The following is a 27,112-nucleotide window of genomic DNA, read 5'->3' as shown; positions in this document are numbered from 1 at the left end:
AACTTAGAAAAAATAGGCAACATTGTCGATTTTACCATAACCACGGCCTAATTCTAGGAATAGATAGCAACACCCATTCAGTTTTATGATTTAACGAACGCACAAACAATTGAGGTAAAAATCTGGAAGAGTTCATAGCATCAAATTCTCTACACATACTAAACGACGACTGTAACACTCCATCATTTGAAAATACCAGAGGAAGCAGCTTCATTGATCTAACAATGGCAAACAATGCTATTTTACCCAGGGTTTTTGAATGGAAATGCGAAGAAGAGAAAAGCTGTTCTGATCATCGCATATTAAGTTTCATTATCAGAAACAAAAATTTAAACAGAATACACAACACAAACCATCACATTAACATCAAGTACTTCATCAATAAAATCAACCTAGTTTTATTTATAAAAGCATAAAAAGAGAATTTTCATGCCTAATCTCAGAACATCACTTTAATGCAAACAGCGAACAGCAGCTCAGCTTAGACAAAAACCTAGACATCTGGGCATCAGCACAAACCGATATAGACTTCCTTGCTTCAGTGCTTTCATCAGGTCGCTTGATAAAAATCAAGCGACCTGATGAGTGTTTGGTCGCTTGATAAAAATCAAGCGACCAAACACTCAGAACAACTAAGAAGCTAAACATCAATGTAAGAAAATCAGTACCTTTGCGGAACGATGAACTAACAGTCCTAAGAAAATGTATTAATGCACTCAGATGACTATACCAAAGAACATACAATAACCAAGATTTAATTTGATAGCTGTATTTTGATAGCCAAATGCAGCTATCAGTCCAAAATTACAAATGCAAAAACAGAATCATGGAAAAAATTCTATACAGTTTCAACCATATCGAATCCTTGGAATTGCATATATAAATTAACAGCAAGCAAGAATAAGACAACGCCTATATTATCAACTATCAAGAAAACAGATGGCACCAATGCTAAAAACTTAGCAGAAACTGCAGCTATTATGATAAAGATGTTTATTCCTGATGACGATGAATCAACAGATGAAGAAATTCACAAAACCTACAGATAAAGAATGAAAACAGGCATAGACACTCCTGATGACAATTTATTTACAATTAATGAAATCGAGTCAGTATTAAGATCAATGGATGCAAGAAAAAACTCCTGGAGAAGACGGAATAACCAGCGATATACTTGAGTGTTTCTTGAATTCCCTGAATTCATAATAACAGTTTACAACGAATGCCTAAAAAGAGGAGGATTTCCTTCAATATGGAAACGCTCATAAATTATACCCATAATCAAACCAGGAAAAGAAACATTCGACAAAATTAGCAAATACAGACTAATCAGTCTCACAAACATTGCTGGTAAGGTACTAGAAAAACCGAAAAATGCACTATGTCTACTTAAAAACCTATTAAGCAGCAATCAATATGCATTTAGACCTCAGTCCTGCACAGTAGATGCAATTATAGAGGTTAAAGAGTTAACAGAAGACAGTCTTAAGCAAAAAAAAAAGACGTATTACTGATCTCACTCAATGTATAAGGAGCCTTCGATGCTGTGTGGTGGCCAGCCATAATCAATCAATTAATAGCTTTAAAACGTCCAAAAAACTTACTCTACCTTACAAAAAATTATTTTACAGACAGAAGAGCAACCATGACATTAAAAACCATAGCTGTAATGAAAGAAGTAAAATGAGGCTGTCTGCAAGGTTCCTACTGTGGGCCAGGTTTCTGGAACATCCAGTACGACTCGCTATTAAGATTTCCTTTCACCACTGAAACAAAAGTCATAGCTTTTGTCGATGATGCAATCATAATGATTTGGGGACATGATGGCTTACAGTTAAAAGAAAAGGTCAATGAAGAACTCTTTAAAATTGCAGAGTGGGCACATGAGAAGAAAGTTACCTTCAATAGCACTATTGAAGTCTAAAGTGCTCCACATCTCACGCAAAAAATCAAAACAACCTGTAACTGTCTTCCTAAATGGAGAAGTTCCAGAGGTAGCCAGTGAGCTAAAATACCTAGGAGTCACAATAGATGAAAAATTTACCTTCAATAAGCTCATCTCATATGTTGCCAAAAACGTTTATAAGTAGTAAACCTCCTAGTTAAGTCGACTAGGATTAAGTGGGATTAGGCCTACGAACGCTAAAAACAATATATACCGGAGCTATACTACCACTGATATCTTATGCTGCACCTGCCTGGAAGCATGCACTAAAATCAAAGATAAACCAACAAAAACTAAACAGAGTTCAATGCCTCATAGCCATACATATAATTAAAGGATACAGGACAATATCTTTCGAGGCAGCTTGCATTATTGCAGCTCTAACACCGATCTGCCTGAAAATACAAGAATTATCTCTTATACACCCTCTGTCCAAAAAGAAACCAAACTTTTGATAGAAAATAAAACATTGGCCAATTATAATTATTCAAATAATTTATTTCAATCAATATACTCTCCCTCAGTTTCGATACAGCATTTGGCATAGTCAATTAATTCGTTAATTGAGTTTATTATATTGGTTTTTGGGATACTGTTGAGGATAGTGGTTACTGCTGCTTGAATGTTTTCAATGGTGTTATATTGCTTTCTTTTCATCGGCAAATGAAGTCGGGAGAAGAGAACGAAGTCACAGGGTGTTAAATCCGTTGAATATGGCAAGTGATCCAACACAAACTTGGTTTTAGCTAGTTTCACTACAGTAGGTGGCCTCACCCAGCAAAGAGAACATATATTAAGATGGTGCATTATCGTGAAAAAGTAACCAGTTGCCTGCATCATGATATTCATGCCGTATGCGACAAATTGTTGCTATCAATCACTTCAAAACTTCGAGATAAAACTCGCCATTGACCATTTTGCCAGGCGGAACGAATTCTTTTGTGGATAATGCCCTTGGAATTGTAGAAACAAATCTGCATTGTCTTTACTTTTGACTTCTCCAAGCGACTTTTTTTCAGATGTCCCTCTTCTGCTGGTCTCTGCTCAGTACTCTGGCACTTTGTTTCGGGCTCATACTCAAAACACCATGTTTCATCACTAGTAACGATCGTTTCAAAGAAGTTTGAGTTCTTACGAGCAGTTTTTTAATGAGGTCCTTGCAGTGTTCAATTCGACACATTTTTTGGTCGTCAGTCAACTTGTGGGGAACAAATCGCGAATTCAATTTACGAAGACCCAAACTGTCGATTAAAATGTTGTGCACAGTTGGTTTTGAAATCCCAATTCATCTTCAATCAATCTCACTGAAAAACTATAACTCGGCTTCTAGTGAAACAAATGTCATAAAAAGTTGACACAGCACTAATGAAGGTTGTGCTTTCGACAACAAAAAGATACAACAGGTGGGGCCACTAGTTTCTTCTATTTTCGAAAAGTTTGGTTTCTTTTTGAACAGAGGGTGCATACAACGTCACTTCCGGAAGATATAATGAAAGTTACAACATCGATCCAAATTGTTACGAACGCCAGTTTCACTACAGTAGGTGGCCTCACCCAGCAAAGAGAACATATATTAAGAAGAAGGAAAGCTCTGAAAGCGACGATTTCAGAGCTTCCATTATACAGATTCCATTATACAAGAACGCTGCTGTAGACTGCATCCTCTCTGTTCCAACAACCAAGCAGAACAACTTGCTACAGTTCAGTCACTTACATATCCCCGGGAATTAAAACTCAACACCTCTCATCAAAAGACAGCAACAATTTACAGTAATAGTAGAAGCACTATAGACGGCATAAAAAACCAGAACAACCATATAGCATTAATAGAACAGACAAGAAATCTGGTTTGGAATCTCACTCTAGAAGGATGGGAAATCAAGTTCTGTTGGTTAAATACCATACTGGGGTAGCAGGCATTGAGAGAGTGGATCAGCTGGCTAAAGAAGTGGCTAGAAACAAGTTACTAAAAGTACTTGAAATCTGCTATAAAAACACTTGGAGAAGAGAAAAGCAAAGACTTGTGAGAAGAAGAAGAATGGAAGACATCAAAAAACGGATCAACAACAAAAGAATTCTTGCTAAGCATCAGAAGCAGACTGATGATGCTTGGCAAGAATCAGAAGCAGACTCCAGTTGAAAAGACACACCATTTCTCCAGGTTTAACCACACTACTAACAGGACACGGAAAACTAAGACACTACTTAATACAGATTCCATATCCTGGAATCACGATTATGCATTTGTAGTCCACATCTTCAACAGACTGTTGACCACATACTATTTGACTGTAAGTTATTGGACTCCATCTGAATGCCCCTAATACAACATGTCATCACTTCTAGAAACAAGTGGCTGGTGTCAAAACAGGGACTTATCGAAGTATTACTCAGAATGATGGGACAAATGGGCTTCTGAAATTCATGTATACTAATGCCAGAAGTATTAGGAACAAGAAGGAAGAAATTTTGGCCTTGGTTGGCATTTCCTGGCCACAGGTTATTGGCATTAGTGAAACATGGCTGACAGAAGATGATATAGCTAGTGGGATTAAATGTGAGGGGTATGATGTGTTCAGGAGTGACAGGGAGAATAAAATGGGGAGAGGAGTGTTATTGATGGTAGCTAATGAGCTACAGCCAAGGAAAATAGAAGTGGAACTGCAAGATAGAGAAAAGAACACATTTGAGGCTATTTGGTGTGAGATTGAGACTAGCAGAAAAAAATATACAGTTGGGTGCTGCTATAGCTAGGTGATGGAACAGATGGTTGAGATAGTATGCATAAGCAAATAGAAGCACTGAGTGGAAGGAGGATAATTACTATGGGGACTTTCAACTATAGTAACATTGATTGGAAGGAGGAGAGGACACATGGGAGGAAGGAATTGGATTTTATGCGGTTATTAAGGGATAACTATCTGTGACAGCATGTAATGGAAAATACTAGGGGTTAGAGGGTGCTTGACCTAGTAATTGCATCTGAGGATTTGGCTGTAACAAATATGACCACATTGCCACCAATTGGTGAGAGTGATCATAGGGTCTTGACTTGGAAGGTGACTAAAGGTGTGGAATTAACAATTAAGACAGGATACATGTGGAATTATCGGGTTGGTAAGTATGACAAGCTTAGGAGTGTTATTGGTGCAGTGCCATAGCATGTAAAACCGCAAGGGCTGGATGTTGGTAAGTATGACAAGCTTAGGAGTGTGATTGGTGCAGTGTTGATAATGCATGGGAGGCAGCTAAGAAGTATTTGTATGAGGCAATGACTGACTGTATACCTCTGTTAGGGGTTAAATGGATGAATAACACCATTAAGCTTAAGCTGCAAAAAAAGAAACAACTATGGAGGGAATTTAAGGAGAAAGGTGACTGGCAGGCACATGAACGGTATAAATTGCAGGCCAAAAGGGTAACGAGTGTGGTAAGAAAAGCAAAAGTGGATTATGAAAGAACATTAGCCATGCAGGCTAAAGAGAATCCCAAACAGTTTTTTCGATATGTGGCATAAAAGAAAAAATGTATAGCAGAATGATTTTAAAGAATGCTGATGGTAGGGAGGTAACCGAATCAGTTAATATAGTTGAATTACTGAGAGAGCACTTTGCAAGAGTATATCATCCAGGTGGTGACATTGCAGGAATGAATGAACCAATAGCTTATATGGGAATTGTGGTGAATGAAGGAGGTAAATAGTCTATTACAAAACCTCAATGTCAATACATCTGTGGGATTGGATGGTACACCAGCTCATGTCGTACGTGAAGCGGCTAAAGAATTGTCAGTGCCCTTCACCATCTTGTTTAATTTGAGTCTTGGGTCTGGGTTAGTCCCAAGGGGGTAGAAAGAGGGGAAAATAGTTCCACTGCATAAAGAAGGTTCCAAGACTGCTGTTGTAAATTACCGACCGATCAGCATATCAGGAATCGTTGTCAAGGTCTTGGAGAAATTAGCCAAGAGAAAAATACAGGATTGGATAGATGAAAATGAGATACTGTATGGGGGACAGCATGGTTTTGTGAAGGGTAGATCATGTCTCAGTAACTTGCTCACGTTTTATAACACAGTTATGGCTGAACTGGATGAGAGTAATGGGTTTACAGTGATTCTGCTGGATCTTGCTAAGGCCTTTGACAGGATACCACATGGAATTCTAATCAGTAAACTGCAGCATATGGGGATGGATATAGGGTTGGTGAGATGGATAGGAGGGTGGTTGATGGAGAGATATCAGAGAGTAGTTTATTCAGGAGTAGAGTCCAAAAGACAGCCTGTGACTAGTGGTGTGCAGCAGGGTTCTGTTCCTGGACCACTACTGTTTAATTTGTTCATTAATGATAAAAGAAAGGATCTGAGAGGAACAGTTCATTTTTTTGCTGATGATGCAAAGTTGGGTAGAGCAATAGTGAGTGCACAGGATTTCAAAATTTGCAAGATAATTTGGATAGTTTGGAGGACTGGGCTAAGGAGAATGGATGTCAATTTAATGTGGCAAAGTGTAAGGTTATGCATTTTGGGGTGAAAAGATTAGCAGCAGTATATTACATTGGTGGAACTGTACTCCAGGAGATTGACGAGGCCAGGGATTTGGAAGTGTTGGTGGATAGGGAGTTGAAGTTTAGGGGGGCACATTGAAAAAGTGGCTAAATCAGCTCATCTAATCACTTGATTGCTGAAAAATTCTTTAACAAGCAGAGACAAACAGGTTATTTTCCCTCAGTATTGAGCCTTGATAAGACCCCCATCTAGACTACTGTGCCCAGATATGGACACCAGGGTTTCTTCTTGATGGGGAGGAGGTGGAGAGGATCCAGAGACAAGTGACCAAGATGATAGCAGGTCTATGGAATGAACCTTATGAGAACAGGTTGAAGATTTGTTGGTTGCAGAAATTGGTTGATAGACAGAAAAGGGGTGATAAGATTGAGACATTCAAATTACTGAAAGGGTTTTTATAAGATTAATTCAGAAGATATTTTTGAGAATAGGACTGGTGGTGGGAGGACTAGGGGCCATACATGAAAGCTGTGCCCATAATAATAATAATAATAATAATAATAATAATAATAATAATAATAATAATAATAATTAATAAATTTGCCAAGAAGATCAATTTCCAGTCGTTGTAATCTAATATAAATTACTGATAATGTATGAATTATATAGTGTAAATATATGTATATATAAAATATAAATATGGATGTAAAGGTCAGAATATGTATATATAGAAGTAAAATTACAAATGTAAATATGCATATTGATACAAAAATATAAATATAAATGTTAATCAGTACTTGTAAGCTGCATGTAATATAAGCATTGCATGCAGTGGAGCATGTAGGAAAAAATTACCTATTGGTAGGGTTACTACTGGGAGGGAAACGCAAAACAAACACACACACACACGCATGCATGCACGCACGCACACACACACACATACACACAGCATATCAACCTATGTTTCAAACGAGTATTAAATTATTTCAGGAAATTACAACGTATACTAAATATTAATTAAAAGAAAACTTTAATCAATATTTCCTATATTTTGAAATGTTACATTGACATCTTAATGGGAACATAAAACTATCATATATGAGCAGGCAATCACTAACATCGAGCAAATGAGACAGAAGAAAGTAACTAACGTTGTTCGTAGAGTCCTAAAGGTGCCCCCTAGTGGGCTAAATCAGGATGTCTTGGCTGCTGGGCCGATGTTCTCATGATGCAAGTTTCCCAAATTTGTTGAGGTTTGAGAAGTTTTTTAGAGCTGAGGCTGATTCCATGAACAACGTTTCGGATTTATATTTGCTGCGGTGTAAAAAAGTGGCTTTCTTCCAGTGTATTCTGTGGCGGGTATTCAGAGCATGGTCCGCAAGCTCAGAATGGCTGTATTGCTGAAACTGGATGTAGTCTTTGTGTTCGGATATCTTGATATTAGCTGTCCTGCCTGTTTGGCCACAGTAGGATAGTTTACAGCTGCAAGGGACTGGTATATACCAGGTAGGTCTTGGGGAAGTGGCTGATCTTTGGTGGAGTGGATAAGGGATGCCAATTTCTTATATAATTTGTAACAGGTCATCAGGTCATATTTTTTTAGGATTTTGGTTAACTTTTCAGAGGTGCCCCAGATGTAAAGAATGGTGATAGATTTAGTGTAATCTTTGTTATGAAGAGGGGGGGAGGGTGATTATGGTTAACTGGTTTTAATATTTTCTGGATTCTTTGGGGGGTTGTAGCCATTGGCTAAGAAAGTTTTAAGGAGGTGGTTCAGTTCAGTGGTTAGGGCAATGTCATCTGAACAGATCAATTTTGCCCTGTTATATAGGGTTTGTATAACCCCATATTGTTGTGAGGGGAATGGTATTGGCTGTCCTGCCTGTTTGGCCATAGTAGGACAGTTTACAGCTGAAAGGGACTGGTATATTCCAGGTAGGTCTAGGGGAAGTGACTGGTCTTTGGTGGAACAGATAAGAGATGCCAATTTCTTATATAATTTGTAACAGGTCATCAGGTCATATTTTTTTATGATTTTGGTTAACTTTTCAGAGGTGCCCCAGATATAAGGAATGGTGATAGATTTAGCATAATCTTTGTTATGAAAGGGGGGGGGGGATTGTGGTTAACTAGTTTTAATATTTTTTGGATTTTTGGGGGGGGGGGGTTGTAGTCAATGGCTAAGAAAGTATTAAGGATGTGGTTCAGTTCAGTGGTTAGGGCAATGTCATCTGAACAGATCAATTTTGCCTTGTTATATAGGGTTTATATAACCCTATATTGTGAGGGAAATGGTGAGATTGCTTGTGAATGTATCTGCCTGTTTGGGTTGATTTTCTGTAAACAGAGAAAGCCAAAAATCCATCAGGCTGGCATGTAATCAGAGTGTCTAGGAAAGAAAGACTGTTGTTTTCTTCTTTTTTCAAGGTGAACTAGATTCTTGGGTGTTGGTTGTTTAAGTGTGTCAAGAAGATGTGGAATGTATCTGAGCCATGTGGCCAACTAGCAAACACATCATCCATGTAGTGTAGCTAAACAGTGGGTTTTTTGTGGGGGAGTTTAAGGCTTTTTCTTTAAAAGTCTCCATAAAGAAGTTGGCCAGGTGTGAGAAGAGGGTTAAACCCATGGCTGTCCCCTCCATCTGTTTGTAGAATTTTCCTTGCCAAAGGAAATAGCCTGAGTTCATTGTGAACTGAAATAGGGCTGAGATATCGGGAGGAAATTTGACTTGGATGAGCTCTAAGGTATCTTTGAGTGGGACATTCGTGAATAGGGAGAAGATATCAAAAGTGACCACTATGTCACTGTGTTGGAGTGAGAGATTTTCTATACTGGCTTTGAAGTGGGCTGAGATTTTTGTGTGTTGCCAGTATAGTGTGTGAGTACTTTGTCTAAATGTTCGGCTAATTTGTGTGTGGGGGGAATCAATGCCATTCACAATGGGACATAATGGCACAATTTGTTTATGGATTTTTGGTAGTCCATATATTTGGGGGGGGGGTCTAGAGTTAAAAGGCTTTAGTTTGTTAGTAACTTCCACAGGCCAAGAAGTAACCTTCTTGAGCAGCCTTTGGAGTGTTCTGATTTGGGAGCTGGTGGAATCATATTCACTAGGGAGGTAGGTAGACCGATCTAACAATAAAGAAGTGGTTCTCAACCAAACAGACTATCGTCTGTATGTTTATCATCTGCACGGTTAACCTAGTGGCTATGTGCTTCACAACCACATGCCTGGGGAAGGAGTGTCCTAGGTTCAATTCCCATCAACGATGTGAGGAGCTTAACAAGTTGGTATGTACTATTGTCCGAGACCAGTAGATTCATTTTTTCCAAATAAGTAGTTCGGTTTAGAATAACGATGGCACTTTCTTTATCAGCCCAACCAATAGAATAAAAAAGAAAACAGAGAAACTACTTAAATAAATTACTACATGGCCTGAAGATACAGTCAAAAAATTACTTCCATACTAAGTTTGTTCCCCAAGAATTTAAGGTCTAACAAAAATACCCAAACAAAACACACCACTTGGGCTGATAGTTGAAGGTACAGCCAGCCTGATTTATCACCTAGCCAAGAAATTAGCGGCAACACACAAAGGAGTTGGTAGGTCATTCCCTTCCTATATCAGAAACACACAACACTTCATAAACATAATCAAAGACATTACATTAGAAAAAGATGATTTATTAGTCAGTTTTCACGTCTCTGCCCTCTTTACGAATGTTCCAATCAATGACAATCCTTCTTTTACAGAACAAATTCCCTCCAGATATAACGGCGCTCTTTGTGCATGTATTATGTTCTGGTTATTTTGTATGGCAAAATGCTTTCTACCTACAAAAAGAAGGCACAGCCATGGGCTTGCCATTATCCCCACCCCTATTGATTCATCTCCTTTAAAACCTAAAGTCTGGCTTAGATACGTTGACGATGTTTTTGCGATCTGGTCTCATGGTTGCCAAACACTAGACACTTTCCTTAGCCACCTAAACAAACAACACAAATGCATACAGTTCACAACTGAGATCAAAAAACAGAACACACTTCCATTTCTAGATACATTTGTCACACGTCTTCCATCTGGCAGTCTTTCCTTCACTGTTTACCAGAAACCGACACATACTGGCCAATATATACACATAAACTCCTACCACTGCCCAATACCAAAACTAGGTGCCATTAATACTCTAAAAAACAGGGCTTTGAAGATCTGCTCCAATGAACAAATGCTGAAAGATGAATTTAAAGTTATCAGCAATATTTTTCTTAAAAATGGTTACAGCCAAAACACTATTAACAAAATTCTCTACAAGACCTCAATAAAAAACAAAGATAAATCAGACTACAATAAAACTATAACCATTCCTTACATTAAAGAGATATCAGATAAAATAAACAGAATACTACAGAAATACAACCTCAAAGCCACCTTTAAATCTCCTGCAAAATTAAAAAGCTTACTCAACTCATTCAAAGACCCACTCCCTCCGCTGGCCCACCATGGAGTATAGTGTATTTATTGCACCTGTAATCTACCATATATGGGGGAAACAGGATGCACAATTCCTATCAGACAAGAGGAACATAAACGACACATTAAATATAAGTATGGCGAAGCTGGCCTTTCTGATCATGCCCTGAACACTTTACATAGAATTGACTGGAAAAGCACCAGTTGTTTACATTCCACCAAAACATGGTATGAACACAAATTTAAGGAAGCCTATGAGATTCTTATCAACCACCCCAATCTGAACAATAATGATGGTCTAAAAATCCCAAACATATGGAAGGCACATATTCTATCCATGGAACCTTTCTCCCCAAGAGTTAACTATAAACAGGACTGTAGATAATCCAGAATCCTAAATCTAATATAACAATTGTAATGTTAAAAATAAGACATCATTGTTACTGTAAGAAAACTATCTATAAGAAAGAATGTTTCTCTCATCTTATCTTAAATAGAATTTAGCTTTTATGTAGTTTCTAAATAATTAATTAATTTGTAATTTTATCTGTATTTTTATTTATTTATTATTTTATTTTATTTTTTTCAGTAGAGGGCATGCCAGTAGAACAACCGGTGATCAAATCATTGTTTCTTTAGCTTACTGTGTGAAAATGTAACTCAGCTTGTCTTTCTATATTCGTGTATACTCTAGATGATGACCTCATATGAAGGTTGAAACGTCGGGAAATTAAAATAATTATTTATAACACAGTTGTAAAGTCCATAATTTCTAAAATGAATGCTGATCACCATGCAACACTAAAAGAAAGGGCTCAACCAGTCCTGAGGGGGAGTAGAGGAAAAGGGGGAACCCAACACAAATAAAAAAAAACTTCTTTATCGTTAGATTGGTCTACCTACCTCCCTATTGAATGTGATCCCACCAGCTCCCAAATCAGTGTTCTGATTGGGAGCTGGTGGGATATTAACAAACTAAAACAAACTAATGCCTTTTAACTCTAGACCCCCCCCCACCGAATATATGGACTACCAAAAATCCATAAACAAATTGCCATTATGTCTAATTGTGAATGGCATTGATTCCCCCCCCCCCTACACACACACACACACAAATTAACCAAACATTTAGACAAAGTGCTCACACACTATACTGGCAACACACAAAAATCTCAGCCCACTTCAAAGCCAGTATAGAAAACCTCTCACTTCAACACAGTGACATAATGGTCAGTTTTGATGTCTCCTCTCTATTCACGAATGCCCCACTCAAAGATACCTTAGAGTTCATCCAAGTCAAATTTCCTCCCGATATCTCAGCCCTATTTCAGTTCACAATGAACTCAGGCTATTTCCTTTGGCAAGGAAAATTCTACAAACAGATGGAGGGGACAGCCATGGGTTTAACCCTCTTCTCACACCTGGCCAACTTCTTTATGGAGAATTTTAAAGAAAAAGCCTTAAACTCCCCCACAAAAAACCCACTGTTTAGCTACACTACATAGATGATGTGTTTGCTAGTTGGCCACATGGTTCAGATAATACACTCCACATCTTCTTGACACACTTAAACAACCAACACCCAAGAATCTAGTTCACCTTGAAAAAAGAAGAAAACAACAGTTTTTCTTTCCTAGAAACTCTGATTACGTGCCAGCCTGATGGATTTTTGGCTTTCTCTGTTTACAGAAAACCAACCCAAACAGGCAGATACATTCACAAGCAATCTCACCATTTCCCTCACAATATAGGGTTATATAAACCCTATATAACAAGGCAAAATTGATCTGTTCAGATGACATTGCCCTAACCACTGAACTGAATCACATCCTTAACACTTTCTTAGCCAATAGCTACAATCCCCAAAAAATATTAAAACTAGTTAACTCCCCCTCCCTCCATAACAAATATTACACTAAATCTATCACCATGCCTTACATCCGGGGCGCCTCTGAAAAGTTAACCAAAATCCTAAAAAAAATGAACTGATGACCTGTTGCAAACCATATAAGAAATTGGCATCCCTTATCCGCTCCACCAAAGACCAGCCACTTCCTCTAGACCTACCTGGAGTATACCAGGTCCTTTGCAACTGAAATCTTTCCTCCTATGGCCAAACAGGCAGGACAGCTAATACCAAGATATCTAAACATAAAGACTACATCCGGTTTCAGCAATACAGCCATTCTGGGCTTGCGGACCACGATCTGGATACCTGCCACAGAATATGCTGGAAGAAAGCCACTTTACTACACCACAGCATATATAAATATGAAAAATTGTTCATGGAATCAGCCTCAGCTCTAAAAAAACTTCCCAAACCTCAACAAATTTGGAAAATTTGCATCATGAGAACATCAGCCCAACAGCCAAGACATCCTAATTTAGCCCACTGGGGCACCTTTAGGAGTCTAGGAACAATGTTAGTTACTCTCTTCGGCCTCATTTGCTCATTGTTAGTGCCTGTGTGCACATATCATTGTTTTATGTTCCCATGAAGATGGCAATGTAACACTGCCAAAATATAGGAAGTATTGATTAAAGTTTTCTTTCAATTAATACTTAGTATATGCTATAATTTCTTGAAATAATTTAAAACTCATTCAACGTACATGCATTCACCATACTGTATGCAATGTGGATTACACTCTCCAACCAGTCTCCATGCAATGAGCCTACTCCTTACTCATCCTCATACAGTTTCCAGACACAGCTTCCCATTCTATCCTCCTTTCCTATTCTATGAAAAATTTTTTCCATATTAACCCAATAACAATAATTTACTAACTTACACTTAATCATTTTTCCTCTCCTCCTCCTCAAATAACAGTGGTATACTTGAATTTTTCAAAGCCCTTTGAAAAGATTATCACATAAGCTGGTAACTAAACTGAAACAGATGGGATTGGATAAAAGACTAGAAAATTGGACAGGTGATTAGCTGTGAGATAAGTATCAGCATGTTATGTATGGGAAATGATATTCTAAAAGAGAAAGGGCACTGGTCAAAGGTCAGTTTTGGAGATATTATTGTTTAATGTGCATTTAAATTATACTGGAACAGGATTAACTGAAGATATGCAGCTGCTTGCTGATGATGCAAAGTTGGGAATTATCAGATGCAGAGCAGATAATGTGGTCTAGCAGGAGGATCTCAATAGACTATGTGAGTGGGTAAATGAGTGGAGCACTCAGCTTAACGGAGCAAAGCATATGATCTTGAAATTTGGTAGAGCAGAATATACAATTAATGGTGAAATTTTGAATAAGGTGGAAGAAATGAAAGATCTGGCAGTGATGGTGGACAGACTTGAAATTTAGGGATCACATTGCAAAAATTGTACGAACATTAAAACAGATTAAGGCAAATGATGAGGAGGACCTTGACAAGCGGGAAAAAAGAGGTTATGGTTCCCCTTCTATAAGGGAACGGGCTGCAAATGAACTAGCCACAAATGATCACTGGAAATGGACTGTGTGCAGATTTGGTTGCACGTTTTGAATCAGATGAGAATATCTTAGAGAGGATCTCCAGAGAAGGTTCACTGTCTGTCAGGTCTACAGAATGTCATATATGAGCAGAGATTGAGGGAGTGCAATTTGCAAAGCCTTGTGAATAGAAAAAAGAGAGGGAGGGTGGGGATATGACAGATATATCAATTGGTGAGGATTTGTTACCAGATTAATGTGGAGGATATTTTTCAGGGAGACAAGGGTAGAAGAAGGGTATCCGGAGAGTTCATCGAACAACAATTCGTCGCAAATGCAATTCATCGAAAAAAACAGTTCACCGAAAATTTAAAATTTTCGAAAATGTTATGAGAAAATTGATCCATTTAGAAACAAACCTGAACCGTGAATAACGAGATTACAATGCTACTTTCATAGGGGAAAAATTATAGAACAATATGGTTTTTATAGTCTTTCTTGTCTGATAACTGTTTCACGTCTGTTCGTGGGACTGATTTGCCTGTTTCCAGAAGAAAAGCCCAGCCGTATCTATATTATGGCTCTAACTTACTTTTAGCAGAACAGGACTGATAAAAATTATGCATAAATGGGATCCAACTACCCAGGTCTTTCTAACTAAATGGCTTCGTTTTTACCGACTGAATTATGCGGGCTTCATTATTATTATTGTTGCTAGTAGTAATATGCGACTTCAATACAGCAATTATTATAGGATGAATTTTACTCAGATTCGCTATTTGAAACTTTTACAAGAAAATGTCGAACCGTCCCAGTTTTCAGTTTAGCTATATTTGGGGCGACAAAGAAATAATATGTCCAAGTTATGTACTGTATTACAAAAGCTCTCTGACTTAATTGACTTGATAGAAGTTGTTGGTACAAGAAGCTGTCTGCATGGTTCAGTTTTTGTTCTAAATGGATTACTTTTACCATAACATTATCGAAAATTTAAAATTTTCGGTGAATTGTTTTTCGATGAATTGTTCATTCGATGAATTGCCTTTTCGATGAATTCGCTTTTCGATGAATTTTCCTGTAATCAGAACAAGAGGTCATCACTAGAATATTTATAAGGAAGATATGAGCAAAGGAGTAAAGAGCAGGTTCTTTTACATGTTGGTGAGTGGAATGAATTGTCTGAAAGTGTGGTGAGTGCAGATACTATGAAAAGGTTTAAGGCAGAGGTGCACAACCTAAATGCTGCCATGGGCCAAATCAAGTAACTGTTACATTTATGCAGACTGCATTTTTTTTAAAAAAGTGAATGTTTAGGAAGATAAAGGTATATGAAGTTCAAAAGATATGGTTATTGAAAATAGCATTTTAATATGATACATACATTTTTTGAATCAACAATTTTTCAGATATCCACCAGTAAACTGGAAGTTACTATTATCAGTAAGTCTCTCAAATTTGCATCTGTGTAATTTGTACATAGTGATGACTTGTTTAATTTCATAAGAGAGAGAGAGAATGTTTGTTCCCATACGTATGTCCTTCCAAATGATGATGCAATTTTTAAAGCTTCTCTTCTTAAACATTTGCATTTTTCAGGATCAAGGAGTTTATCAAAATCAAGATAAGACTATGTTTGCTTTTCAATAGTGTCAAATTCTGCAGCTCTGTTATTTCAAGTTGCAAATTTGATTCATAATTTTTAACATACATGGAAAAAGGATCTATAAAGAGATTTAACTTGTCCTTTTTCCATTTCTAAGTGAAAAAAAAAAATATCAAACTTGAAATTCTGTGCAAAAATTTTCTAAACAAGGCAAAATTTTCACTTTAATAACTCATTATTTGGAATCAACACACAACATGTTGTAAAATGAGCTAATTCACCTTTTATAAATTGTGACATGAATAACTGCAATTTGCATTTTGAAGCTCATAAGTATTGAAAACATTTCAATAACAATTGATTTTCCCTTTGAAATTGTTTACTGAGGTTGTTAAGATGAAATGTTATGTCAGCCATGAATCACATTCACTATGACTTGCACACAAGATGTGGTGATAACATGGCAACAAGAGTGCCTGCATACTAATAATAAAAGTACTGGATCATTTTTGTGCAGGTGACACTGGTGCGAAGTTGAGAAACTGACCAATCCAATTGTAGTATCTGTTTAGCATATGTGCTCCTAGTTGATTTCTGTTAAAGTGCAAGGAACGTAAACAAATTCTCCTTCTTAATAAAAATATTTACTTACATCAACAATAACAATATGCACTGCTTCGAAAGAAGTCAACAGACACCCTCATGGGCAAGGTTCATTGTGCCATGTAATAAGTCATGTTTGTAGCTGGTATAAATTAAAGGAATATGATGCTCCCAAGTCAGTGCAACTGTGTCCATGTGAAATTGCTGCAAGAGGGGAACTGACAGTGTTCGAAAGAATCATTGTGATAGGATGCCATGTTGCAAGCCTATCTGTTTGGCAAGTTGTTGAAAAATTAGGCCATCCCAGGTCAACAATCAGTGATACCATACTGGAATGAAAGCTCAGGGAGTCATCTGTAAGTTTATCTGGGTAACTCACCACACTCACTGAACGTGATCATAGAGTGCTACGGAAGATAACGTAAAAACAGCTATTTCTCAGGTGACACATTGAATGCAGAGTTCCAAGCATTGACTGGAACATGAATCTGCACAAAAACATTCAGAACCGAGGCTCACAACATGGCTTCCATGGCAGGACTGCAATATGCAAGTCACACATTACCCAAATCAACAAGCAGCATCGTCTTCAGTGGTGCAAAGAGCATGTACACTGGGATATGGAAGCGTTATGGAGCGATGAACCATGCTATGCCTCCACCAAGCAGATGGACAGGTGTGGGTGTTGCAGATTCCCAGCGAATGTTCTCTTACCAGAGTGTGTAACTTCAACAATGATGGAGTGGGCAGTATGATGGTATGTTCTGTTTTTCTTGGTTTAGCCTCGGACCTCTGTTTGTAGTGTCATGAACAGAAAACTCTGAGAGTCTGAGAGGTATCTGAACATTCTGGACAATGCAATGCTTCATACTTCGTGGATTTCTACAGAACTGATCATGATCTATTTCAGCAAGACAATGCAGTATATCATAAGGCTGTTGCTGTAAATGCGGGGTTTGTGGACACGAACTTCACCACATTTAACTGGTCATTAGGATTGAGCCCTGATCTCAATCCTAATGAACATCTATGGGATGAACAGGAGCATCAGGTTAGGTCATGGGACGTCTTCCCCACAGCAGTCCAGGACCACATTACATGCCTATAAGAAGAAGAAGAATGGTCAAAAATTCCCATTGATTGCTATTGTATACGTGTGGAAAGTATGTCTCATAGGATTGCTGCAGTCATCACAGAAAGTCCTACATCTTATTAAGGTGGATCACATGGCTGTTTGTTCCTCACACTATGTTGTTCGTTGACTTCTTTTCAAGCAATGTATGAATATACTGATTTTTTTAAAATCATTTAATATTATACAAATATTAAATGATATAAAGGATTTTATATCATTTAATATACGTCTTTTGACTCTATGGAGGTCTGAGTTTATAATAATATTCTTACCAAAGTTTTCTCATTTCTATTGTTTAGCAACATTTACAGAATACTTCATTAGAGTATTCTTGTAAAAGTATTCTGTATCCAGGAAATTTTATACTTTTATTATTATTATTACATGACACCTCCAGGGAGTCCAAAGACTCATCGAGGGAGGGCACTTACTCTACTACAACTCTCTGTCTCCACCACTCAATTCACCAACTACAACTACTTTCATCATCTACACCAATGCAATCTACTGCCGACCACTACCACCACCAGTATTTTCACAGAGATAATCACAAACATCCATGCCCACGGCAGGATTCGAACCAGCAGCTTTTTGGTTGGAGAACAGATACGCTAACCACTCGGCCAACCAGGCCGGCCGATTGGTTTTAATCCTTATCCCAAGTAAGAAAAACAATGTTTTGAGCATGAAATATATTCACGTCTAAGCAACTTGTATATAGAGGCTGACGACTTCGTATCACTTGCCTTAGTATGTAAACCATAATGCAAAGCACACTCCCTTTCAGGCATGTATAATGCAATGCATAATGGGAAATAGCCACTATCCAGACTGGTTTCGACCTTTATTGAGGTCTCGTCGGTGGAAGCCAGACTTGGGGGAGATACCAAGGTTGAAGTAATGCAGAAATCATATATAGCCTATATAGCTATATGGCTATATAGTCATATATAGCAATATAGTATGTTAGGTCGAAACTGCTCTGGATAGTGGCTTTTTCCCATTATGCATTGCATTATACATGCCCAAAAGGGGTTGTGTTTTGCATTATGGGATACCTACTAAAGCAAGTAATATGAAGTCATCAGCCTTTATATACAAGTAGCTTAGACATGAATATATTACATATGCAAAACATTATTTTGCTTACTTGGGATAAAGATTAAAACCAAGTATAAAATTTCTTGGTATCTTTAAAAAATCTTGGTAAAAAACTTTCCACACAATACTTCAGTTTCTTACATTTTTTTCTATATGTTCTCTCTCAGAGCACATAGTAACATGTTAAGAATTTTGTTTATTTTGGGGACTCAATAAATGTCAGTGTTATTTATCTCTGCTTTATTCTAAATTTCTCAATATTCACATTACTTGTCCCTCATAATAAAAAATACCAAGCAAATAATATTAAATTCCCATTAGTTTTTAAACTCTCCCCCCCCCACACACACAGTGGGTAAATTTTCATCTGAGCTTTCAACAATCAAATTTCAGCTTCATGGTTGCTCCATCTGTCATTATTGCCACATATTGTTTTTCAAAATTATTCCAAATTCTTGGATTCATGAGTTCTCAATATTTTGAATATTAGCTGACAAACATTTTTTCAGGTATACAAACTAATCCTAAGCTAAAACGTTTTGCATTATCTGAATAAACAACAATGCTGAAATACCTTTTATTTCCAATACTGGTCTATTCATCCCAAGCAAGATTAAAATGGTGATCCAGTTATACTAATTCTTTAATATATGTCTTTTTTATTATAAGAGTTTCTACATGGAGGCAGAAGAAATATCATGGAGAAACCCATTATTCATGCAATGCCTATCATAATTCTCCTTAAGCTCTGTCTCTGATGAAGTACTCACAACTACCTCTAGCAACCCATTCCACCCATTCACCACCCTTCAAGTAAAAAATCTAGTCCTAACACCCTTACTAACTACACTCTTACTTACACAATTTCCATGGGTAACCTCTCGTTCTCTTCCTTCCTGCCATGTACTGAAATATAAAAGACTTCAGTACATAGAACATAGGAATTTATTAATTGTTACCTAAATAAATAAATTACACTGAACAGTTTCACCATCTAAAGTAAAACTGATGGTGGCTTCTTCTGGAGTGGACACATCAAAACAAATAAATACAAAGGTCACAAAGTGATTAAATGTTGAATAACTGTTAAAATGCAAATAGGTAAGTTCATGTTAGACAGTAAACATAAAAATGCATTCCACGTGTTTTTAGTTTACTGTTCACTGCTTTCATTTAACTAACAAACTAACTGATAAAATGAGTAATTTTGTGAACAAACTGACTTGGAGTGGCTAAGAGTAATAAAAATGGCTTTACATGTGACTGTTTCATTGCATTTGATTCATAGTCAGATTAGTCATATAATGATATTATTGTATTATATTTAAAAGACACACAAATCAATGTATAAAATAATGAATAGCATTGCATTAATTGCAGTCGATAACTATTTTTATTCGTAATAAAATTTTAACCATCATCTATAATATGTACTCATTCTACTAAAAACTTATAAAATTATAATAATTTTGCTTTTCTGTTTCAGATTTGTAAATTTAAATTTATAATGTGTTGAGCTGCTTGTCCTGAGTCTTGAGACAAGAAAGATTCAAAAATTTTCTAGGAATTCAAAGGACAGAATTCATAATCATATGTGGAATACATATGATTATGAATGGATCTGTTCAGTTTTTTCAGTTCTCATATAATGTATGCTTACATTTGAAAAGTGACCTCAAAAGATATTCATCTAAATTTTCCAGATTGCAAGAATGACTGTGTAAATTCAGCTGAGTAAGGTACACTTGATCATCCTAAATTAGGTAAGAAATAAATTGCAACTTTAAAAACACCAATCAATACAATATTTTTTTTTATATATATCTCTGATTTATAAAAATATATTTAAAATAATGACAGGATTCACACAGTACATATAATAATAATAATAAAATAAGCTTTTATTATATCTCATAACACAATACTTGAGCATTCTTTAACTATCTAATACTTGTCATAATTTTATTTATAATTTATTCTCTGCATTAATGGCAGAAGTTGGTGTTGACTATAATAACACAATTGAATCCTTGAAGGACATTCAATGGATAAAAGTAAATGGATTGATTACACAAAACCGATTTAAAACAAATCTGTGCATAACTGAATACCCCTTCCCCCCGCAATTTGTTCCTGTATTCTGGAATATGTGGAATTGCACCTAAAAAAAAACAAGCTAATTGTATATTTCAGTAATGGAGTATAAAGGGATGGCTAAACAATATATAATATGGAATCCCAATCTAGAAGCTATGGGACTTCAAGCCACTTCAGGAAACCAAAACATTATCGAGTCAAACAGTAGTGCGAACATCGTACTTCCGAAGAGGAAGTTGAATAAGTGCGAGAGAGAAAAATAGAACATCTGTCGCATTCATTCATTCATTAGAACAGAAAAAGACACGACATTCTAGAGAAGGGAGGTGGAAGTTCTAAGGGAGAAAATAGTTTTAAGGGAATTTCTGAAGCCAAAAAGATGGATAACAGCGTTATGAGGGGAACAAATGATGAGTATTTAGACTCCTTGGAGGTGTTATGTAATAATAATTATAATAATAACTTTAAAATTATCTTCATATTCTAAAGAAGTAGGAAAGGAACTGATATTCCAAAGAAATATGAAAGAAATACGTTCTTTTTTTTAAGAAAGACTGTGCAAAAATTTATTTTTTGCTTTAGAGGAAAAACAGGTATGAGTTAAGAAATGTATATTTTATGGCCATTATTGAGAGCTGAAGAAATTATATAGATTCCCCCGAAGCAAAGGACAGTTCCTTTTCGATACAGTATGCAGAAAGCATATTCAGCTAAGATGTAAACCCATATGAAATGAACTTTTTGTATTTAAGGATAATGATGAAGCTTCCAAAAGAAAACTGAGAAACTGGGAACTGCTGGCCTGGTTGGCCGAGTGGTTAGCATATCTGCTCTCCAGCAAAAAGGCTGCAGGTTCGAATCCTACCATGGGCATGGATGTTTGTGATTGTCTGTCCTTTCCTTCATAATGTAATCCATATAGATAATAGAGGGAATAACAGAGGGGATAATGTACATCCTTGTCTGACACCAGATTTAACATTAAGCCATCTTCCTGTACTTCCTTCAATTCTAACTGCTGACTTACAACTCAAATAAAGACTAACTATTGCTTAATATAATGCCCCATCGACACCATATAACTGTAGTGGAGTGAATAGCTTCTCTCTTGGCACCTTGTCATATGCCTTTTCCAAATTGACAAAACTTAAATACAGATCTTTGTTATATTCCCATGATTTCTCCACTATTTGTTGTAAAGTGAATATCTGAACCTGACAACCTCTATTTGGCCTGAATCCAGCTTGTTCTTCACCAAGCTTTTCTTCCACAATTCTTCTCAACCGTTTCTCAAATATACTTGCATAAATCTTACCAGGAACACTCAGTAGGGAAATACATCTGCAATTCTCACATTCAGTTTTATTTCTCTTTTTGTATATGAGTACTATGAGAGCTCTATTCCAATCATCGGGAATTCGTCCCTCTGTCCAGGCCTTCTAAACTATGCAGTGCAGCCACTGTAAGACTTTTATGCCACCATACTTGGATATGTATTCCTGACTGCATGGCTGTTGAGTGTTTTTACCACTGCGCTATCACTGCTTGTTTCGTTTAGCAATTTTTCAAAATACTCCACACTTCAAGGATATCTTTTTCTCCCATTTTCATGTCACCTTTCTCATCTCTAACTCCTTTTACAGCACTCTTTCCTCCATTTCTAAGCTTCTTCAACAACCTCCAGAATATTTTGCCACCTTCTTGATATTTATTTTCTATATTCTTGCCAAAGTCTTCCCATGACTTTTGTTTAGCTAGTTTTACACAGTGTTTAGCTTTCTTACATTTGTCTCTGAATTTTCTAAGAGCACAAGCTGACTTATTTGCCAAGAACTTTTGATATGCTTTCTTCTTTTCCTTTACTGCTTGTTTAACTTCCTGTCTCCACCATGGAGTTCTGATTTTTCTATCTTTCAGACAACCTCACCACATGCTTCTCTGGCTGAATCAATCAGGGTTTTCTTCAAGGCATGTCACTGAATCCCCAAGGTTTGGTTCCTGTTCTCAAACTCTTTCATTTTTTCTTGAATAATCTTTGTGTGTTTTAGTCTTCAGTTCACATCTGAGAGCTGCTCAACTTTTATTCACTTTAAAACTTTCATACATGTTATTCTTTTCAATAAGAAATTCAATTTTATCCTGCTCAAGACTAAATAGTGATCAGTTCCAATTTCAAATCCAAATACGTAGCATTTGGACAGCCTAATTCTTGTTTTTGTGTGAATTTCCCTTGAGATCAGAATGTTTTTCATGCTAATGAAGGTTGACCTAGCAATTTCTATTCTTCTTAATATTTCCTTATCACACTTTCCATTCTCTGTAATTAGTTAACCCAAATATATATAACTCTCTAATTGATCTAAAGTATTTCCTCCGATCTTAATATTTATATCGGATATTTCCCTTTTTCTCTTGTTACTTGCTCCTATTAAAAAACATAAAAAGGGTGGTAATGTTAAAAATACGGGCCTGTTGCACTCACTCCTAACTTTCCTTTTTATGTACATAGTTGTAAATTACAACTATGATTTCTTTTATCATAATAAGCATCATGATAAAAGAAATCATACTTGTAATTTACAAAGCTTTGAAAGTGAGTATCGCTCAGAGAGCCAATCTCCAGTCCATCTAACCAATATGATTCTCCCTTGTCTAACATTTTCGTTACCTTATTATAAATGCAAGTAAATTGTTAAAACAAGACCTACCCTTTACAAATCCATGCTGACTATCTTAAAGATCAATCCAACCCTGTATTCTATTCCTAACCAACCCTAATACCTTGACTACAACTGCAGTTATACAGATTGGTCTATAATTGGAAGCTTCTGTACTATTTTGCCTTTTTTCTACTCCTTAGGAATCTTCCAGGTGTTTCAGTTATTGAATACATGTGTATTTTGAAAATCACTGCACTTTTCCTGCATAGTAAAGACATCTCATATGCTGCTATTGTTTCAGAGCTAGTTTAAGATCATAGGTTGCACTTTTGAGTAATTATATTAAAGAAAATGATAATAAAATTAAGTAAATGTTATCATAATGATGTAAATCAACATAAGCTAAATTGCCATCTGCAGTTTCAATACTAGTCTTTACCTTTTCCTCCAATACTAGTATTTTATGACACTAGATGTTCCCAAAGTGAAATACATAATTAATTATTTCTCTTGTGAACTGTTCAAAAAATACTCTAATCAGAAATATCATGTCATTAACAACCAACTAGATAGCATATCCTCTCCCACCAATGAGCTGTGGATTTGAAACTCGCAATAGGCATGGGATGTTTGTAATTGTTATTAGATGAGAGATGAATTTCTTCATCTGAAAATATTAGCATTGGAGGAAAAGGTAAAGACTAGTATTGCAGCCGCAGATGGCAATTTAGCTTATACCAGTGATTTTCAACCTTTTTCATAACACGGCACACCTAGACTAATTATTAAAATTCTGCGGCACACTAAAAATATATTCTTTTAATTTTTTTGCTGATCTGGCAAAATATAGGCATAAATTTGACTGATTTACACACACAAGAAGATGGAAGACCAGACCTAATAAATAAATGCACAAATTAAGACATTATTTCTTTCAATTAATTTGTTTTCATAAATCTCGTGGCACACCTGAAGGCCTCTCGCAGGAAAATCGCTGGCTTATACTGATTTACATCATTATGATAACATTTACGTAATTTTATTATCATTTTCTTTAATATAATTACTCAAAGTGCACCTGTCATATCAACCACCTTACCAGCCATTATTAATCAAATACGCATCCTCATACGCTTCGTATCCATCATATATTTCAATGTAATATCAATGGTATTACAATTTTAATATGCACTTCGCATCCATGATAACCTTGACGTCTATAGACGTCATGGCCAGTAGCGTGGTTAAACTAGCTCTGTAAACAATAACAGCATACAACATATCTTTCCTATGTAGGAAAAGCGGAATCATTTTCAAAATACATGTGCATTCAATAACTGAAACACCTCATCTTCTTAATTAGTTCAGATAAAATGTATATATATTCTTCTTCTTCTTCCTCCCCCCCCCCTCTTTTACCTTGTGCTGTCAAGGCTTTTCTATTCATTTAACCACAACCGTACTCAAGAATAAGGTGGTTAGCCCTATGCCTCCCGATGTATCCTATGTTGGTAGAAGAGCTGAGTTCTCAAGGCCGGTTTGCCTGCTTGTGGGATGAAAAACCCCAGATAAACTGGGGAGAAAAAACCTGCAGTCCATGCCCAAGACTGGCTAATTGGCTATGTCTGAGAAATATCCTAAGCCCCTCATGTCAGCGACGGAAATCGAACCCAGGACACTCCTTTCCCAGGCAAATAGTTGCGAGGCGCATAGCCACTTGGCTAACCGCGTGGACATGTGTGTGTGTGTATTAAAATTATTTAATGACTGAAAACCGAGGTTTTGAGTTAAACTTTATTAATATACACAACTAGTTTCATCTGAGAACAGACTTCGTCAGGTGTAAGTGAAAAGGACAAAAAATATCAGAGAGAACCGTACAAGTACTGGATTTCTACATAGCAGAATGTATAAAACAACAGAGATTAACATTTAAATGGAAGAAAGAACTCTGGCTACAGCATCATGGGCATGTGTGCATGTAAGGTCTTGCGATTTCCAATACTGAATGGCAGAGCTGTGAGAGTCTGGCAAACTATAGCTTAGTTGCTATTAATGTGAATGGGGTCAAGAACAATTTCCTTAGATTCTAGAATCTGTCTCTCTAATTTGTCATAACATCTGTGAGCATTGTTGCATTTTATAAGTTCATCATATACTCTGAGATGGGCTCAACATCATTCTTATTAGAGACCTGAACCCAGTTGAAAAAGTTATGTATTTGGTAGTATCTCTGGAGCAAAGATAACTTTTATTTTTTGAATATTTTTGAAGAATTATATGCATTTTTCTGAAAATTTATTTAATTAGTGATACTGAGACTGAATGCATATTAATTATTGAAGGTGTTAGTAGATTTAGTAGAGAATTTTGTGTATAACAGTTAACAAAGACAAAAAGGCAGAAAAAATAACAAGAAACATGGTACAAAAATCAAGTGTATTGTGTGGTGTAGATTTTACTGATTGTTGTCGAGGTGTAATATGTATGCATGGGCGAATGTTACAGATGTGTTTGTGAGACATTAAACAAAAGAAGTGAGAGGGTGAAGGTCTGCAGAAAGTGAAAGTGTGATATATTAATAGGCTGCGGTGATTTGAATGGAAGTTATGAAAGGGAAGTAAAAAATACCAGGCGAAAGGCAGTGATGGGTGTAAGACTAAGAATGATAGCCAGAAGAGAATGTGATAGTGAATACAGAAATAGCTGAAAAAAGAAAAGAGAGCATAAATGTGGAAACAGAAGTGAGCCTGACTGACAGTGCAAGAGCTGGTGTGACTGTGAAAATGGCAGAATGTCTGATTGACAAAACAATAGTAAGAACATTGTGAAATGCAAAAATTGAAGAATGAAACGATTAAGATGAGAAATGAGATGACACATATACAAAATGAAATTAGATGTATGGTAGATATGAGCATAAGACTGCAAAAGAATAAAATGAAAGACAGTGGAGAAAAAGAAGTAGCAAATATGAACAGAGTGACTGAGGTGCTGGATATGAGAAGTAAGCATGTGAGGGAGTTAGTAGTTATGGATGGAAAGAATGATTTGGTTGGGCAAAGAGAAAATGTGTGAGGATCAGGAAATTATTGAGGAAAGGGAAAAAAAAAATGTGGCATGAAGAGTAGCTTGTGTGTTGACTGGGTATGATAATGATGAGTTGAGGTAGAGAGCGATGATCTTGAATGAAATGTTAGCAGAAATGTCTGAAGAGAAAGCTGTGCAGTTTGCAAATGCATGGGATGAGTTTGGAACTGTATAACAATAATAAACTGCATCAGAATGGTTTTGGAGTGTGTCAGCTGGAAAGGCTGCTTTCCAGGTGACCTGGAAGGAAGTGTAAGCAGTGATGCAAAGAAGGTATCAGTGGAAGTCAGAGATGATGTAAATGAGCAGAAGAGTGGACTAGGTGACACGAATGCGAATGGAGGTTAGAATGTGAGAATGCGAATGCAAGTTGAACAGGGAAACAGGGGTGGACCAGAGACATTAGGGAGACACAGTGTAAGGAGAGTGGATTCTGAAATAGGTAATGAATGTATGTATGGGAATGGTCAGCAC

At 36.6% G+C, this 27,112-nt stretch overlaps 1 protein-coding gene across 1 annotated transcript in view; it reads right to left on the bottom strand.

Annotated features, from left to right (window-relative positions):
- Nucleotides 1-27,112, bottom strand: part of LOC150104082 (transient receptor potential cation channel subfamily M member-like 2) — a 580,140-nt gene that overhangs the window by 420,492 nt on the left and 132,536 nt on the right. The window contains exon 8 of the mRNA XM_090396744.1: nucleotides 20,452-20,545. Coding sequence (XP_090252870.1) covers nucleotides 20,452-20,545 — 94 coding nt within the window. The remainder of the gene's footprint in view (nucleotides 1-20,451; nucleotides 20,546-27,112) is intronic.

Source organism: Typopeltis vanoorti, chromosome 8 (assembly GCF_054136105.1).
Source record: "Typopeltis vanoorti isolate ZY-2024b chromosome 8, IOZ_Tvanoo_1.0, whole genome shotgun sequence".
In the NCBI taxonomy this organism is placed as follows: Eukaryota; Metazoa; Arthropoda; class Arachnida; order Uropygi; family Thelyphonidae; genus Typopeltis; species Typopeltis vanoorti.
This window is presented reverse-complemented; position numbering and strand designations above follow the sequence as displayed.